This window comes from Lathamus discolor, chromosome 8, assembly GCF_037157495.1.
Source record: "Lathamus discolor isolate bLatDis1 chromosome 8, bLatDis1.hap1, whole genome shotgun sequence".
NCBI classification, from domain to species: Eukaryota; Metazoa; Chordata; class Aves; order Psittaciformes; family Psittacidae; genus Lathamus; species Lathamus discolor.
The window spans coordinates 4,337,218-4,350,652 of NC_088891.1; the positions used below are offsets into that span (position 1 = coordinate 4,337,218).

Consider the following 13,435-nt stretch of genomic DNA (forward strand, 5'->3'; position numbering starts at 1 on the left):
TTTTGTTCCTATTATGCAAGATCTGGTGAACTACATTATCCAAGACAAATGCATTAAGTGAATTGAAGTGTTTTTTTGGCCTTGGTAGGGTTTTAAGAAGTGTCCTCACCCCACTTCTTCAGCCTTGGGACAAGAGACTTATTAGCTAATTACTATGCAAATGATCTGAAATGTAAATTACATCCTAACATAGCCCCAGGAGCAAGAATTTAGTTCACTGTAATGGACCGTAATTCTATCCAAAAATATAGTTTATTAACAAGCACATACAATAAATTGCACCACTAACTTTAAATAAAACATCTAGCAAGCTCACCTTCACACTAAGTGACATTTGGTTAATACAGAGCAAAAAAGCAATACACATAGGCTTTCAACAGACATAGAACAAACTCAGCTGCAATCCAAATTCAAGTTTTAATCCGAAGAAGGGCACGTAAAAGCAAAAGCAATGAAGACTTCACATGAACCTTGCCATTTCTTTCCACCAGACCTTTGGTCTCTTACAAAATAGGTCTGTAATACAAAAAGTAATAAAAACTCTGGATTCAATTTACTCAGCCTCTTCCATCACAAGTTACCTATAACATTTTGCGACACCATGAGTTGCATTAAGAGGGAGGTAAGATAGTTATGTCTTGGACCCATGTGAGTTCAGCTGCAGATAGAGAGGCTGCCTAGCAGCAGGCATGGACCTCAGTGTTATTTTCCCAGTTTTTGCAAGAAATACAAAGATGGTAAAACATTCTTCTCTCTTATCAATTAAAACTTGATCCATCCTCCACTGACGTCAAGGCAAAAGTCCTTCTGTTATCAGGGGTACTCCGATGCGGCCACAGCGGCCTTCAAAAGAAAGTCATCCTCTCTAGTGAAAGGTTTGTCACTCTCCAGTCTTCAGCCTGGCTGTAATGTCAGTAAAACCTGACACGCTGTTACCACACGGGTGTTAGAACAGTCTCATCCTCCCTTTGTGCCAGAAAAAGGGATTCAGCAGAATTCGATATATAAGAATTGAAGCCAACTTGGCAGTAATCAGCTCTGCTCTGCTCAGTGTAAGATCTTAACCTCACCGCAACGAAGTAAATAGGTTTGTAGTGAATTTCAGTGAAAGCCCAAGAGAAGCATCAGACCAAAACAGAAAAATACAGACTTCTTGATATTAGACCTTGTTCTTCGCACAGGAAAGGACATTCAGATTTCTGATTCTCCAGGAGAGTAACAGGAAGATTCCCAAGCACAGTGCTCCAAATCTAACAGTGTCCACAGTAAAACCACTCAAGTAGTACTTTTAAACAACGGCAAAGATTCCTCTGCTTCCTTTGCGGCAGAACAAAAAGTTATCCTCATAAGCAATAGGGTCCCAATTTTATTAATATAGTGCCTGTTATCACAACAGCACAAAAATGATGGCTGTGCTCCCTAATCACATTAGGAGTTAACCAGAAAAACTTCACAGCAGTTGTCAATGGGTTAAAGACTCATTTTCTCTCATTTCTATTCCTGCACCTTTCTAACACCTAGGAAAAAAACCCAGAAACTTCTCCTGCTTCCACACTGAGCAAAGAGTTAAGATCTGCTTTTATGACAAAAAAAAAAAAAAAAAAACAACTCTGTAGAAAAGGTCATTTTTTTCAACTGCTGAAACCAGGTATTTTTGCAGTACAAGGAAAAACTTAGCTCAATGTGATCTCACAAACAAGAGCAAGTAATAAAAAACTACCTAGAAATAAATGAATTAAAGTGAAGTCCAAGAATTGTGACGCCTTGTATTGAAAAACAAGTGATGCACAGTTCAAGCAGCAAGAAGCTCCCTCTCCCCTCTGCAGCTTGCAGAGCTGGCTCCCATCTTAGCTGGTTACGAAATACTCTTGCAGCAGAACAACTTTAGAAGAATTTGGACAAGTGAGAATGGAGTTATATTAATCTAGAACAGCATCACCCAAAGATACAGATGAATACAAACCCTGTTTGTATAAAAAAAAAAAACCGTCAGAGAAACGTGAATTTAAGCTGCATTTCCAGTCTATACATTGGCTTTCCTCTTCCTTGTTTTATAAAAATAGGGTATGACATTTCGGCTTCAATTGTGTGTTTAAGTCATTTATTCATTGGACATTCTAGTCCTGAAATATCATCTATTAAAGTGTTAGGATTCATCCTGCTTATAGAACAGACCAATTTTCTTCTGAATTCCACTTGCAGACGATAACAAACGGAACTCAAAAATAATTAGATTATGGGAAGAAGAAAGAAAATTAAGAATAAATAATAATGATCAAGCTCCACTCTTACTATCTGAATGCTAATAAAAAAAATCCAGTGCCTTTTGGGTGATCAAAAGATTTAACTCCAAAATAATACTTACAGATTGAATTCAGAACTAAACTGTACTTTAAAGCCTCTCAGTCACCACAAGAAGAGGACAAATCAACTTCCAATAAAGCATGTCTGGAATCGGTTGCCCAGGGAGGTTGTGAGTGCTCCATCCCTGGCGGTGCTCAAGGCCAGGTTGGATGAAGCCTTGTGTTGGATGGTTTAGTGAGAGGTGTCCCTGTCCGTGGCAGGGGGGTTGGAACTAGATGATCTTGAGGTCCTTTCCAACCCTAACTATTCTATGATTCTATGTCCTTCAAGGACAGAGGGAGCCATGGCAAAAATACTGAAGATTCCTGATTGGAGTATGGTATCAAAATATAAGTATTTTTATCATTACCATAGTTCTCTTGTCATCCATTTAAAAACATGGATTCAATCCTACACTTACACATTTCTGATATGGGTATAATGGTACATGGGCCATTTACATCTTGGCTGGGTAGTACTGAAAGCAAAGACAAAAAGCTGAAGATTCATTTTGCTGCTTCAGCAGTAAAGGCCGTGGGGTGGGAAGGGCTGTTGGGGATACCAACACTGAAACAAATTAGTGAAATGACAGAGTCAGAAATCCAATAGTACAAAGTCTGCTTGGCCATGGCTCTTTCCCCTACTGCAAAGCAGATTTAATAAATGGGATTTATTTTAGAAAGTTTCACAATTCTTAAACAGTAGATGATACTTGCGTTCCTGAAGGATTAAGTTCTACATTTCTTAACGCTAATTCAACTCTCTAAAACCAACCCAATAAAACCAGCAGAGCTTTTACAACTAACATGCACAACCTAAAAATTCCACCCTCAAAACTGCCTTTTTGGTACTCTTTTTAAGCTCTTAAGATACTCTATTTATTGAAGAGATGCCAGGAAGCCTGCAGAGGGAACAAATGCTTCTTTGGCAAAAGGAAAACATTTTAATGCCTCCTCCCTTCAAAGTATGCACACCTCACCACAACATATGCTAATATACTACCAAATAAGTCTCTTTATCTTGCCATTTTCATAACAGTTTCATTCATATCTATTTCAGCTTGCAACTACCTACTGCACACTGTGTTAAATCAACAAGTAGTTTATACCTAAGAAATAGAAAGTAAATAAAAAGAACACATATTAAAAAAATTATATATTTCAAAACAAGTCAAGAGGGACTAATTTTGTATGAACTGTTTCAGTGTAAAATTAAACTTTTAAGTCATGCAGGCATTTGGGCCCTGTTTTCCATCCTTTGTCCTTTATTTAAAATGAACAAGATCTAACAAAAAAGGATGCCCACAAGCACGAGTGTGTAAATTTGCACTAAATCTGCTTTTAATACATGAAAACAAAGTTAGAGCCCTTTTGTGAAGCTATCTCTGTATGCATATATACCTACACATGGAGATACACGTACCCCGCCAGATTTCCAGCCTTCTCCAAGGCACACACTCCACTGACACTCTTCCATAAATCAGCCAAATGTTGAATCTAGAAAAAGATGAAGACCAACTCTTTGCAGAGCTACAGTCTACAGCTGTAAAAGTATAATAAATAGAGATAAACATTAACTATCATAGTCCTAGGTGTTTTATCCAAGGGAAACTGCTAAAGTCATCTTCTTCCAAAGAAGCAAAAGGGGAAGCATTTATTAAAATAAAAAACTCAAGCCATGAAAACAAAGAAAACACACCCTCAAACATGCTGGAGCAAGACCACTTGGTGTAGGCATCAGTACCAGCCTTCCTTACTGAAACAGGATCCTTAGTCTCCAGATATACCTTAGTTACTCCAAGTAAATCAGTTTGGCTTCTAATGTTAACAAAAAGATCTGCTTTTAATATGTGGATTTAAATACCACAAATAATTGTCAAAGACTGGGTATACAACTGTGATAACTCTGCTGGGGAGAATATTAAGATCAGAGGGAAAAAAGAAAGCTAAATTCAATGGGAAAGCTGCTGGGCTTCATCAAAGGCTTCTACAGGCTTAGATCCATACACCTGAAACCACCTGTAGGGGTGATGAGGATGGGGGAGAGTGAGAACTTGTTTGTCATAACTGGACCTGTTTTTTTGCCCCTTGTTAGAGGAATGAAAATGCCTCAAATGATGCAAGGGGTCACCCTGAAGACAGCTGCATCTGAAAAATACTGGAAATCCTGAAGTCAGAGCTTGTCAATTTATTTGCTGTGTATGTTGTCCTGGAGGAGAGAGAAGTTAATGCTTTCCAAAGGCTGGTATTTACACTTCCGAAAAGTTGCTGCAGTTCTTCCAAATTTGATAGGGCAGGATGTAAGTGCCTCTTTGTGTTCCCAGCAGGGCACTTCTGCTGCTTTGGCACACGCACACAGTATTCCAGTACCAATGGGATACGATGTTTAATGCAGCTTTAAACTGGCAGCACTCCTGAGTAGTTTTAAATGTTTATCAACTCAGTAGGTCAAAAGTCTGCAGACACTGGGTGGAGCAGCAGTATGCCACAAAACTAACAGTTGTCCTCCTAGGGAAAAAAAAAAGAGAAGGGGGGAGAACAGTTGTCAGTAAAGATTAAAGCTCCTGGCCCCATTCCACAGCAGACAATATGCTGGTTTGTAAAATACAGGATTAGCTGATCTCGACACTTCAGAAAAAGACGGTTCATTTGCTCTACGAGTGCCTGATACAAAAGCAGGGAAGCACTGCAGGGGTTCTCAAAAACCTCCCTGGTTTCTAATGTATTCAGTTTTAAGCAGCAGCATGTGGTTTTTCTTTCTGTGGAGGGTGTGGCTGAGTGCTATAGCCAGTAAGTTTAACAGCTAAAAGGGAAATAGCTGGGTCATTCTTTGCTGCAGTTTGCTCGTGTTTCTTAAATTACTGCTTGTAGGCATGAAACAACTGAAGTCCAGTGTCCTCCTTTGGTTCAGCCAAGCGAACGAACTGGGCCCACATTTACAGAAAGGACAACTGACAGGCAGAGCTGTCACACTGTGCCAGTACTACAGCAGGGGTGGCAACATGAAAGCCAGATCCTACCCTCACTGTGACCCTCCTCCTGCCCCCATCCTGGCAGGGACCTAGATACCGGCTTTAAAAATGTTAAGATCTGTTTTTCACTAACCCAGAAATCACACTTTACCCAGTGCTCTTGTCATCTGTGCTTTTTCAGATACATAAATCCAGTTCAACACTTAACTATCCTTTCCTGTAAGAGGATATAGAATGGGATATGGAAATCCAGACAGAAGTTACTGGCATGGACGTGGCATGTGCTAATCAGTGCTGTTCAAACATTCAGGATCCCTACCCTGTGTGTTTTCATGGTCACTGTAAGCTCTTTAGAACAGAAACAGTCCTTCATGTCTTTCTAAACCAGCTATCACACCTCTACAATTCCACATAATCTTACTGTGTCAAGTGCACGAGCTACAGAGATAAGGGAACAGGCTACTCTGTTTAGATCTCATTTTCTGTGGATTTGCATCAAATGTCAGCTACTTAAGACTGTATTTGTTAAGGCATTTTGCAGAACAAAGTACGTTCCTGTCTAAGGGAAGGAATGATAACCCATTTTTTAAAGCGGCTAAAACCATGCAGAAATACGTATTTTCAATTAATATATTTCAGAATGTTAATAAAATGTTCTTCCAACACAGCCCTAAGGTATGTTTTTGTGAGTCCTAACTTCAACAATTCTTAAAGGTGTCTACTGATAGTCTGTCATCTTGGAATGGTAAATTCTACAATGAACAATGCTCAGCAGTTAATTAGAAAGTAGTTCTCTAGTCCAAACTCTCCTCTTGTTGGATTATTTCAGATAATATAAGGTTTTAGTGACCAGCAAATAGTTGTCAATCACTTCCTTAGAAAATTATACTGTTCAGTGCTCAAAAGGAATTCTTCATATAATGATTGTAGCATCTTATGCTACTCTGAATATTAAGACTGTAATGTAGAAGCAGTTTATTTTACTCAACATGAAATCCATTGAGTTTCAACGTATGACTGAAGTGTGACAGAACGGCAAGCTGAAGTGTGCAATCTCAACAATTAGATCTGAGAAAGATGACTTTTCCAAATTAGTATTTAAGCAGCCTTGTGGCTGCTGTCCATACCTAAGTTGTTTTCATTTCATGAAGTTGAACTATTTACAAATCAGATACCTCTTATACCACAAACTCACAGCAAAATAACCTGTGATACAGCTGTGTAAAACAGGTACCATCAACCTGAATCACCAATTAGTCTTTCTTCTTAAAGATCTTCGTACTGAAAAGCAGTTTCTTGTTTTTATGGACGACAGCTATCAAGTCAATTGATTTCAACAGGATAAGAACTAAGTGGCATTCTTGTGCATTACATATACCAAGTAATTCCTTTTTAAAGCACCTTTCTTTACTGCTCCTGACTTTTATGGCAGATGCTTTGGAACTAATGGCTTGACTTGAATTCTCTAAAAAGAATATCACATTTGCTCTTTTAACCCCAAGTGACTTTAAGAAAACCTTTATCATCAGTGCTCACCTTACAACTGTATTAGATCTTTCTCTACATGAGGGCAAAATTTCCTGAACTGTATCCCTGATTTGAGCCCCGTCTATGACTGCAATGTCCAGCAGCTCAAGAAGCCTGTGTAGGCTTGTCTACTTGACTTATGAAGCCTGCACACACATTCAGAACTGCTACAACCACAAAAACTGAAATATACTTAAAAAGATGTATTGCTACTAACTGTATTTTACAATGCAGAATGCTTCCCCAGTGTATCTCAATTACTGTGGAAAGAAAAACAAGAGTATTTTACAGCATAACATTTTAATTTAGCTCTGCCTTTCAAGCTATTTTCCATCTTTAATCCTGCAGCACTTTTATTCAGTGGTAACATTCTTCTGAAGTCACGGCTGAGACCATCAGGGGAAGTACTGGTGTTCAGTAGTGTCTCCTTCCCAGGGTACACAAGTGCCATGTATGTACTGCACTACCACAAGCAAGTCAATCCCATCATACCAAAACCCTTCACTAGCTTACAGCAGTCTGAAACAGGCACATGTGGCAGCCCTCGTTAAAAAGTCCAACAACAATATTCTGGCTGGCTTGTAAATAAAAGATTTGACAACTTTTACAGCCATTGGACAGGGGCTTTAGATCTGAAATGCTGCTAAGTTAAAAAGAAGAAATCCTTAAGAACATGCTTTGTTCCTTAAGGTGCTCTTCTTCCTAAATGAAACCCCAGTGTAATTTCCTGTATAATTACCCTTGATGCAATCCTGCCATTGGAGTTTCCCTCAAGGGAAAGAGCTTTGGGTAGACAATGGTAAACATAGGCTGGCTGCAGCGGTGGCAGTGTCCCAAGGGACAGTGCAGCAATTCCAGGAGGCTTTTAGGTAGCGAGATAGGAGTCAGAAAGTTCAAATCTAAAGAGGAAAAGAGACAAAAAAGGCTTGTAACAAAACAATTGCATGATAAAGTCAAACACAACAAGCATGATCCACGAACAATTCAGGAAATCAGATGTCTCACATACTTAAGGCTTTGTCAAAAGAAAGCAAGGTAACACAAATTACCACAATTAGAGTGAAACACATGGTGCTTTCAATGTTTAAGTTCAAGAAGTTAAAGTTAATTGTGTATGTTTAGCATATGTGGGCATAAGATTAAATGTTGAAAATATTATAGCTAGAGCAAATAATAAACCCCAGTAATAAATCATAAAGCATTTTTAGACACAAAGATCATTTAGAGAAGTGTTTAGTAATTAATACAAGGATTCTGAAAAGGATATCAATACTATTTTACTAAAGTATTTCAGCAACCAATCCAGGACAATATCTGAGCTCACTAAAAATCCCGAACTCCCCCATATGCAAAAAGAGACCTGAAATATTTAGAATGACTTGAAATACAATCCAGCCCAGCATAATTCTCACAGGTCCAACCAGGGAGGCCACTCTAAAAAGATCAATACAGTCATCATCTCTTAAGTATGCCCCCACTGTTCACAAGATGCCATCCTTTTCACCAAAAGGGACTCCAAGGTCACTTCAGGGGAAAAAGCAATTATTTTCTCAGGCCTGGCCCAAGCCACATAGTGTTTTATAAATTAAACCCAATATGCTAATCTCCATCTAGAAACTGAGACAGCCAAGGCAGGTGAATGAGTTCAGGTGCTGAGTAATCAAGGCAAGATGCAGTACCTGATAAATCATTTTTGTGATATCACACTAGTTTCAGCTTTCAAACACTGCAAGGTTTAACTCCATACACAATGTACCACAAGAGCCTTGGTTGAGATGACAAGCATGACGAATAGTACATTTCCATCAGAAAGAAAAGGTCACATTCTGCAGTCAGGCAAAGACCGAGGCAAAGCAGTCCAGTCACTGCTGTCATACTTACCTGGCAGCCACCAAGCATTTAACAGCACCCTTGAAACTGCAAATTTAGGCAGAGATAGATAAAATCTGCTGCTTTCATCATGTGCCACCTGCTTCCCCAACACACCCTTATCTTATACCTCTCTGGACTATGCATTACTCTTGCCCCACCGAAATTGGGTGTCATCACTGGTAATGCACATAGTCTTTAATAAGGTAATTTAGAATAAGATACATATGTGTGTATATGTATATATAAACATACTAAAAGACTACAAACTAGAAGTAGGCAAGATAGTTAAACACAATTTCAGCATCTTTTTCAGGTTCTGCACCTTGGCTGCAACTAGATATAATCCCTAAAGCCTTGTGCAAACCATCTACAAACCATTTCTTAAATGGATTTTGCAATGCTATCTTGCTATTCTCAAACCAAACTTCACCAGCGTCTTCAGGAACCACTTTCACAGAGTCATATTCTAGGACCTACTGTGCAAGACACAACTGGGTGAGAAAAGCAGTAACTGATGATTTAAAAGATCTTGTAGCTGATGTTCTCAAACTCCTTTTCAAAGACTGGAATTTTGCAAATCAGAATGAAACAGCACTCATTACTATAATTTTGGTGCAGCTGATATCCTGATCCTAAACAGCTGAAAACCTCCCAAACCTCTCCTCTCCCAGCTAGATACAGAAATATCCAAAATAGACAACTGCAAACTGGTCAGGTAGTGTTCTTAATGTCAACAAATACATTCTCCATAAAGCAGTACAGCTTCCTATAAACACAGGCTTGTGGGGTTATCCCATCCCTCAACATGAGGCTTCTTTCCTACATCATTTTTGCTGCAGAACTCCTTATGCACTTCTCCTGGCAAAGCAGTAGTTTGGCAGTTATGATTTACTCCAGTGGCCATGGGACAAGTGACCCCTTATCATAAACTCTCTAATCTTTCCACTGTAACTCTCTACCCTTCTGCTTTCTCCTTTCACCTCTGAAGCTGACAAATTCCCAAGATGTTGCAAATAGGGAGGGGTCACAATATATCTAAATACATCAAAATGTGAATCTGCAGGTTATCATCAGATACTGCTAACTCATGTGATTGCTTGATGCACAACCAGATAAGCCAAAGGCCACTTCACAGCAAAGAGCCTGAACTGGGGCAGAACTAAAACAGCTCAGCTGTCACGCTGTATGTACTGAAATGGCCAAGGGCTGCTAGCATTTCTTCTGCCTTATGTATAACAACTCTGCCAGTTTAGGAGTGTGCTGCCTGGCAAGAAGTTGCATTGTTGGCTGATGCATCTAATCTTGCCTCAGGAACTGTATTTCTCATCTCTTATTTCCATTAAAGAATTCCTCCTGCAAAAAGCATCTTTCTTTGTACAGTCCTCAATAAAGAAACCATTTGTAAGCACCACTAAACCTTAGCAATAGTCTGGATCTTTGTTTTTTTGACATTGGACATTTTGGTGCTAATATAGCATTTCAATCATAATTTGATTAAATAAATCTTTTAAAATATTCATCCTTGCTCAAGTCTCTGAGGAGCTATTTGAAATGTTCCTATCACTGCCAGAAACACACTTCCACCCTTTCTGCAATCTGAAGAATGAAGAGATCTCATACCTTTTAAAAACCTGTAGTAGATGTTATAGAGGGTCCTCATGGCCAGTTCTTGCAAAGGCAGCACATGATCTGTTTCTGTCCCTATAGATTTCACCTCTGCTGGCAGGAACACAGTTAACTGGCCTGATGAAAAAGAGAGCAGTTTCACCTCTGAAACTTGAATTGGAGAACCACAACTAGAAGGACACAAGACATTTAGAAAGTGGTTAGAAAAAATGATAAAAGTAACTTTATGGGGAAACCCAGATGACCAACCCAAAGTGCACCTGATCATGGAATCATAGAACAGTTAGGGTTGGAAAGGACCTTAAGATCATTTAGTTCCAGCCCCTCTGCCATGGGCAGGGACAACTCCCACTAAACCGTGTCACCCAAGGCTTCATCCAACCTGGCCTTGACCACCACCAGGGATGGAGCATTCACAACCTCCCTGGGCAACCCAGTGCCTCACCACCCTAATAGGAAAGAACTTCTTCCTTACATTCAATCTGAACTTCCCCTGTTTAAGTTTTAACTTCTTACCCCTTGTCCTGTCACTACAGTCCCTAATGAATAGTCCATCCCCAGTATCCCTATAGCCTCCCTTCAGATACTGGAAGGCTGCTAGGAGGTCTCCACTGATACTGTTCTTCAGTGCAGACCCCTTCAAGGATTCCTTGCACAGTGCAATACATGTTGGGGTTGGACCTTTAAAGACCCCTTTCAACCCAAACTATTCTAGAGAGTCCCAGCTTTTATAACGTGCTAGTCATGGGAGGCCTTTACTTATCAAACAACATTCAAAAGCTAGAGAACTGAGAACACAGCCCCAAGAAAGTGAACTATGCGCATTACATGTCCCTTATTTTGCCAACATGCTCATCTCTTTTGGTCTCTGAAGGCCATTACTGAATATTTTACTTAACAGTTTCATACCTAACAGTTGGTTTCCTGTATCTTAGATCAACCAGTTGAGAATGGTAATGGATTTCTCAACTATAATACATGAGGCAAATTACAATCACCAAAAAATATCAGTTAAGTGCATACATTTCCCCATCCACAGAGTTCCTTTGGAGGGTGCAGGGCGTGAAAGAAAAGTAAAAGAACAGCCTAAGCTATAGTGGGAAGATACCCTAGGGAGTTTACAGCCTTGTCCTTCCCAAATCATATCAGGAAAAAGAAGGTTATTTTGGATCCAAGGAGAGAAACTTAGCTTGTAGTAAAAATAACAACTCTTTACATGATCCCTATTGCAAGCTACCATGCCAAGGAGACACACATAGGAAAATTCTACTAAGAGGTTGGGAAAGTCAACAGGGGAATCGGAATTGTTTATGACAACTTAAATTTGAAGCCAAGAGCAACTTGTTAGGGCCAGTCCTAACAAATGGAACAGAAACACAAATTTGTCAGCCTTCCCAGATATTGGACCTAAAACTGAGGTAACTACACTCGACCTTATCAGATGTGAAAGAAATATCATAGTACTTCCTCCATAACAAAGAATCTCATTTCTTCTGAGTAAAGGAAAAACAGCCCAGAGAAACAAGCAAAAAAGAGCAGCATCAAGCACCAAGTCAGGAAGTCTCTAGTTAAATATTTAATGTTTTCCCACAAACCATTGATGGGGTTAAAATATATTTGGGAATTCAGAGGTCCAGTATTCCAAAGGTCCATTCCCCAGGAATCCATACCAATGAGTTAGCTATCACAACACATAAATCTATCATGTATATTCAAGCTGATTAACCCCTTATCAACCTAGCTAGAAGATGCGCTCATACACCCACTATAGTTTCTGTAGCTCAGAGCTGGGCTATTTGGTCTGCTTTATGTAAAGGGTCATAAAGAGAGCAAAAAAACCCTAAACAAAAGAGACCAAAAGGAGTACTCTCAGAGATAGACACCCTTAAGTCGGGGTGGATTAGGGAATGAATCGCAACCCATGAGTAATCCTTGGCGCAAAAATAAAGCATACAAAGAAAAACCCCACACAAAATCCATGGAGGTTAAGAAGTGGAACAGAGGATGGTCTAAGCAGCTGGGAAAAAAAGATGCTGCAGAAGCAGCTTGGTGAATAAATAACTGAGGGCAAATAAAAAGGCTGCGACCACCCATTGGCTGCCTCCAACAAGACTGACAGATACCTTAGCTGGAGACTATGAAATCCAATCTGCAGCAAATAAGATCAAAATTTATTTTGAGTGCTGAGATCATCACCTCTTATATAAAAGACTTTTTCAGTCAGTCTGACTGCAGGATTCCCAGACAGAGATTCATTACTTGCACAATGCAATTTTATATTCTATTTTCAGAAATCTAGCTTTATGTTACTAACAGCAGCAGCATGTCGGATTTGATTCTCCAGTGGATGACGAGAAGGAGCATGAAAGCCTGGGTCTTCAACTCTCTCTTGACCCATGAAAACGTTGGTTACTAATGCTTTCTTGGAAAGAACACAGGAATTCCTCACATGACTATTATTACATAATTTTAACATCACTCAGCACATTATCAAATAAAACCTTTGGTTTCTTAATAATGTGTAAGCGCTCTTCCTGTGCTGGAAATTTTCCTTAAAAATAATCTATGATTTTTTAGGATGGTTTCACAACAAATATCTGGTTGGGACACAAATACTGGTTTTTTATTCTTTAATATTAAGGGGAAAAATCATGTTATTTCTTCCACAGAAGCATTAGAAGAATTAGTTTCATTGTAACACTTCCAACTTGGTCTTTTCTATACTAGATGTAAATAGTCTCCATCAGGGATACTAGCAGCTATAGTCTGACCAGGACTGTACACATAATCACAGGAAAAAGAACTGGTAATATCCTCACAAAAGGTCAGTGCAAAGATAAAATTATTTTGCCTGAGTATAAAATAAGGACTTAAAACATGAAAAAAACCAAAGGCATTCTTATTTACAATCACCTGATATACACAGGACAGTTGGATCAAACTTGTTGGTCCAACTGTCATTGTCACTAGTGTTGTTGGTCACAATCTACATAGTTCTATTACCTTCAGGGTCAATTTACTGTCTGTCCTAGGATTTATGATCAGTTCTGCAAGAACAGAGGCTAGGAATTATTTTTCCTGAAAAACAGAATTATT

General features: G+C 39.2%; 1 protein-coding gene across 3 annotated transcripts in view; it reads right to left on the reverse strand.

The window, feature by feature from the left end:
- Positions 1–233: 233 nt before the first annotated feature.
- The window catches only part of LRRC28 (leucine rich repeat containing 28), a 53,232-nt gene continuing 40,030 nt past the window's right edge, over positions 234–13,435 (reverse strand). For all 3 annotated transcript variants that reach the window (XM_065688372.1, XM_065688373.1, XM_065688375.1), the window contains 3 exons: positions 10,334–10,509; positions 7,581–7,740; positions 234–4,850 (listed from right to left, as the gene is read on the reverse strand). In XM_065688372.1, the coding sequence (XP_065544444.1) occupies positions 4,778–4,850; positions 7,581–7,740; positions 10,334–10,509 (409 nt within the window). In that variant the 3' untranslated portion in view covers positions 234–4,777. The remainder of the gene's footprint in view (positions 4,851–7,580; positions 7,741–10,333; positions 10,510–13,435) is intronic.